Source organism: Gossypium hirsutum, chromosome D12 (genome assembly GCF_007990345.1).
Source record: "Gossypium hirsutum isolate 1008001.06 chromosome D12, Gossypium_hirsutum_v2.1, whole genome shotgun sequence".
NCBI classification, from domain to species: Eukaryota; Viridiplantae; Streptophyta; class Magnoliopsida; order Malvales; family Malvaceae; genus Gossypium; species Gossypium hirsutum.
In genome coordinates this window covers 49,960,450-49,966,449 of record NC_053448.1, presented here as the reverse complement: position 1 = coordinate 49,966,449, position 6,000 = coordinate 49,960,450, and the positions used below count along the sequence as shown (strand labels likewise).

General features: G+C 34.8%; 1 protein-coding gene across 1 annotated transcript; it reads left to right on the top strand.

Moving 5' to 3' along the window:
- Positions 1-2,459: 2,459 nt before the first annotated feature.
- On the top strand, positions 2,460-5,834 carry LOC107946352 (phosphatidylinositol 4-kinase gamma 5). Its single transcript, XM_016880631.2, has 2 exons — positions 2,460-2,781; positions 3,235-5,834. The coding sequence occupies exon 2, from the start codon at positions 3,558-3,560 to the stop codon at positions 5,487-5,489; it is 1,932 nt and encodes a 643-aa protein (XP_016736120.2). The 5' UTR covers positions 2,460-2,781; positions 3,235-3,557; the 3' UTR covers positions 5,490-5,834.
- The last annotated feature ends 166 nt before the right edge of the window (positions 5,835-6,000 follow it).

Sequence of the window (6,000 nt, the reverse complement as noted above, 5' to 3'; positions counted from 1 at the left end):
TCTCTTTAAGTGATATTCTATACATCATCAAGCTTCCAGAAATTTAAATTATATCCCTTTTTTGTTCAATATATAAAAAATAATATTTAATTCCATAAAAATTTAAAGAAATGTTTCATAATAATAAAATCTAATAAAAACAAAATTAAAAAAGATAGTGTGAGTAATTTTACCGTCTTTATGGTATGATAAAATTTTTTTTCTTGAATTTAAGAGAAGTAGAAAATTTAAGGGGGCTTTTTTGCTCTTTTTATATCAAAGTTTTCGAAAATTTAAAAATAAATTTATTTATTTAGATAAAATAATAAAGAATTTTAAGAGATGATTTCAGTATTTTTATTTTATTTTTCAAATTTTATCTCATTTTTTTCATTAAAAACATCTTGTTCTACTATAAAATAAAAACTTAATGTCTACCATTCAATTTTATTTAATTTCGATGTAATTTTAAAATTTTGTTTTATTAAAAATATATTTAAACTTCTAAAAACTCTAGTGTTCCATATTGATTATTTTTATATTATTTTTTTAATATCATTAAAACTTTTTTTTATAATTTTTATAATTTAATTTTTCTAAAACAATTATTTATCTAAACAAAATAAATTAGTATTTTAAATTTATAAATTCTAAAAAAGTAGCATTTTGAAAATTTCCTAAGTTTTAAAATTCTTCATCAGAAAAAGTTTTCGATTAAAACATAAAAGAATGGTGTGGGGGTATTTATAAAATATGACCTCGACATTTTCCGTGTTGACATCTCTCGTATTACATTAACAAATTAGGCTCACATATAATAAATACTGAATCAATATTAGATATCGACATTAGAGGTGCTCATGGGTCGGGTCGGGCCTAAGCATAATTTTAACATATTTATGTTTGCCCAAGTCCGGCTTAACCCGAAATATGGGTTTAAAATTTTGTCCAAACCCGTCTATATTTACGAAAGGCTAACCCAAATCCATTTTAGGTCCGCCCATATTATTTCTTAAAATTTTAATTTTTATTATATTATTTTAATAATTTTTTATTTGTTGAAATATTTTATATAGTCATCTTAACATTATTTTAATGTATATATTAGAGCAATATTATATATTTAGTATAGGTTTATTTTTTTATGTGTTATAAATTATATAATATATAAAAAAAACATAATATAAAATATTATAAACTTAAAATTGAGCCGGGCCAGGCTCGAGCCTTGAACGTTCAAGCTTGAGCCTAACCCGTATTGTAAATGTGCCTAATTTTTTTTATCCAAATTCATTTTTCGAGCCAATTATTTTTGTTTAAACTCTCCCAAATTTCGAATGTGCCTTCGGGTAGACGAGTAAACCGACCCATTTATACTAGACAGTGTACTTCTACTCGTTGTATTTCCATAGAGACAATATATTGTGGAATATAAAATTCCGTACACATATTTTAAGATGTAAACCGAATTTTTGTGCAGTAAACATGAGTTTTGTTTGACGGATTAATTGATGTAATCACTGTCGTAATTTTAAAAAGCTTAAGACATTTAAAGAGTTTCAAATTATTTTGCCTTTTAATTAAAATTTACAGTTTTTATTAATCAATTTGCACTTGCATCAATCTTTATAAAGTATTTTCAATGTATTAAAAGTTGTATTTGAAATAAAAAAAATTAATAAATTTAGTTCTGGAGTTTGTTTAAAAGATATATTGTTGAGCTTTGCATTTTACTAACTTCAGTCCACTGATTAACACCAAATAAATTGAGGTCAAAGATTGAGAATTCCGTCAAATCAAAACCGTACGATCAAATTTCCTGAAAAAGAAGTTATCAGATACGCTAGGACCCAACCTAAGCAGAAGAAGATTTACGGGTTAAACTCTGCTATTAGTCTCCATACTTTGCGAAATTTATGAATTTACTCCCTGTACATTAATTTTGTCATTTCTAGCCTCTGTTACTTTTCAAATTTTGGAATTTTAGTCCTCACCAATTGAAGTCCATTTTAATTCAAGTTCTGATATTTTCAAAATCTAATTTTCCATACATATTATCATATGTTTAATGGCAATTTAGCATGTTATTTCCACATTCATTTAATGGATTGACTAAACCCATAACGTTTAAAAAATACAGGGACTAAGAGAAGAATTTAATCAAGAAGTCCAGCTTTTTCAACAAAATTGGGGTACTTTGGTGATTTCATCATAAGGGTCATTTAGGTATCGCAGATCAAATCGGCAAATAAAAAGTTATTTGCTAACACTTCCTGGAAAGACGGTGACTCCCGCCACGTCACCATCCAATCCACTATGTCCACGTCGCCTCCACAAATATTAAAATCTAAATAAAAACAAAAGCACATCCGACGGCCCAATCCCTCTTCCCCCTACATCCAACGGCGAAAATTCCCAGTTCTAGATCCTTCCATTTCCCCCCTTAACATAAAAAATGAAAGTAGTAATAGAGTTAACTAGGGTTAGTCAATTTAACTCAATACCAAGGTAAGGGCAAAAACTGAGTTAAAGAGCGTTTCTTCGATGAAGGAGAGACCTAGCTGAAAGGAATTAAAAAAAAAAGATAGAGAGAGAAAGAGAGAGACAAGGAAGCTTTACTGTGTTTGGACAACTGTGTCAACTCGGACGATTCCTTGCCTCCTTTTACACTCCCCCCCCACTCCCTGATTCGTTCTCTTTATTGAACTCGTCCACTTGAGATTTTATTTCTGTTTTTTTTTCTTCGAAATTAAAGTTCAATCGGCATTTCTTTGTTACTTTTCCTTCAGATCTCGGATTTTGGTAAGTTAATTTTCTTCAATTCGTAGGTTCAGTGTCGGGTATTAAGTAGAATGGAACGTTGAAGATCAATGTCTTGAGATTTTATCCATGTTATGTTTTATTTGTTGGAATTAATTGAAAATCTTTAATTTTCTTTAGGCGTTTTTTATCTACTGTGGATGTTTCTTGGATCAGTTATTAATATGGATGCATTTTAAGCTAATACTCATATTAGCGGCTTCCTTGTCTTTTAGTAGATTCCTTGAATATGTTGAAGAAATGCATTAATTTCACTCTGTTTTGGATGTGAGATTCTGTTTGTTTTGTATTTCACAAATGCATTCATTGTAGTAACTGCTACTTTACTAAGCTAAATCTAACGATTTGGAGAATGCTTTGGCATATATAATGATAGTATTTCTTTTATGTGCTAAACCAGAATAGGGTTTGAATCAAATCTTGGTTTTTTTACAGGTTTTCTGGGCTTCCTTTCTGTTTATGGGTGCTAAAGATGGCTCATTTAATGTAGTGTAGGGATAGATCTTCATTTTCTTCTGCGATCTGTTGTCTGGGTTTTTTTTTCTTTTCTCTTTTCTCTTTTCTCTTTAGCTTCTGTGTTGGGCTTTTTGGCTTTGGTTTTTATTATTTGATGATTGTTGGTAAATTAGAGTTTTTTCTGGTTCATTTGCGATTGGCTTTGGAGTTTGGGGTCTTCTTGAAGGACAAGAAGTTCTCTTCCATCCTCTACTCTGCCTCCGGCTACCAGGAAAGCCGTGATCGGTTTTTCTTGATTTTTCATGTCGCGTAAGTTGGACAGTCCTGTTCAAACTCAGATGGCTGTGGCAGTGTTTAATAGTCCTCTTGGAGGGGAATATCCTAGGAACAATGCGGTGGAAGAGAAACAACCTACCCGAAGAAGACGGGTTTTTGTTCAGACTGAGACCGGCTGTGTCTTGGGCATGGAGTTAGATCGCAGTGACAATGCTCATACGGTTAAGAGAAGGTTGCAGGTTGCCCTTAATTTCCCTACAGAGCAAAGCTCGCTGACTTTTGGCGATGTGGAGTTGAAGAATGATCTTAGTGCCGTTCGGAATGATTCTCCACTTCTCCTGACACGGAACTATCTCCATAGAAGCTCCTCTACTCCTTGTCTTTCGCCTACTGGAAGGGACCTTCAGCAGAGAGATAGGAGTGGTCCTATTGAGATACTGGGGCATTCTGATAGCTTTAACGTATTAAAAATTCTGGTTAAGGATGTTGTTAAGGCGATTAAGATGGGTGTTGATCCACTTCCCGTTCATAGTGGCCTGGGAGGTGCCTACTACTTCAGGAACCCCAGAGGTGAGAGTGTTGCAATCGTGAAGCCAACAGATGAAGAACCTTTTGCACCAAACAATCCGAAAGGCTTTGTTGGGAAAGCCCTTGGACAACCTGGTTTGAAACTATCTGTCCGAGTAGGGGAGACAGGTTTTAGAGAAGTTGTGGCTTACCTTCTGGACTATGGTCATTTTGCAAATGTGCCTCCGACTGCTCTGGTGAAGATTACTCACTCAGTCTTCAATGTCAATGATGGGGTGAATGCACATAAGCCTCTGAAGAAGAATCTGGTTAGCAAGATTGCATCTTTCCAACAATTTATACCACATGATTTTGATGCTAGTGATCATGGAACCTCAAGCTTCCCTGTTTCTGCTGTGCACCGCATAGGGATACTTGATATACGAATATTTAACACAGACAGACATGCAGGAAACCTTTTAGTGCGGAAGCTTGATGGTATTGGGAGGTTTGGTCAGGTAGAACTCATTCCTATTGATCATGGCCTTTGCTTGCCAGAAACTTTGGAGGATCCATACTTTGAGTGGATTCATTGGCCTCAGGCTTCAATTCCTTTTTCCGAGGATGAACTTGAGTATATAGAGAAGCTTGATCCTATTAAAGATTGCGAGATGCTGCGAAGGGAACTCCCCATGATACGGGAAGCTTGCCTACATGTTCTGGTTCTCTGCACAATTTTCCTCAAGGAAGCTGCAGCCTTTGGTCTCTGTCTTGCTGAAATTGGTCAGATGATGAGTAGAGAATTTCGAGCTGGAGAGGAGGAACCTAGTGAGCTAGAGGTTGTTTGTCTTGAGGCAAGGAGGTTAATTGCAGAGCGGGAGCTGTCATCTCCTAAGTCTGAAGTGGGAGATGCAGAGTTCCAGTTTGAAATTGACTGTGAGGAACCAGAATCGGAGTTCATCCCAAAAATGGCAACTGATGATTCTATGACCAGAGCATCATTCCAATTTGGAAATGGATTTGTGAATAACCACCACCGTTTACCACTTTCGAAGCTGGAGGAATGCTTTGAGGAAGATGAAGAAAGTGAATTGGAAGCTGAGCAGAATGGTTTTTCTCCTTTCGAAGCTCTTGAAAGGATCCCATCCATTTCGAAGCTTTCAATGTCACTTAGAGATACTTGCTTAGGTGACAACAGCCAGAAATATTCCAAATTTTCAGGAACAAAACAAGAAAATGGTTATCTTACAAGCTCATCTGGGCATAGGAGTGCAAATGAGCAACTTCCTGCAAGTGTGAGCTTTGTGAAGCTGGCTGACCTGAATGAAGAGGAATGGAACTTCTTCTTGGAGAAGTTCCAGGAGTTGCTGAAGCCGGCATTCAGTAAACGAAAATCTGTTACAGTAGGTCAAAAGCAGATGCAGAGGCTTGGTACATCGTGCCAGTTTTGAGATTGAGGTGATACCAAAAGAGGCAAGTTGAGTTGAGTGAAGAAGAAATAAGAGATTGTAGGTTTGTTGGGAGTTGAGATGCATGGATTGTTAGGATAGATACAGTGATATGGATTTTGCATGGAATGTTGTAGGATGAGTTCCCCTGTAAATATTCTTTGGCTTCAGCCAAGTGGAGAGAGAGCTGAGGTTAGTAGAATTGCTTGTATTTTTTTTTTTACCTTAAACCCTTTAGCTTTGATTTTCTTCCTTTTGCCCCTTTTTACTTTCCACCTTAACTTTGTTTGATAAATAATCTGTAGATTGAAGTTAAAAAGGAAATGAATATTTATGTGACTTTGGGCATTTCCATGGTGGAGATTATAATTATACTATTGCTCGTAGTGTATAATCGCATCCCATTTTTTATGAATATATGTGACAAACTAGTTGTTGAATCCAACCATTTTATCATATTTTGTATTGAATTCTGAAATAGTGTATTTAGGGAGATGAGTGTCTTGCATGTATT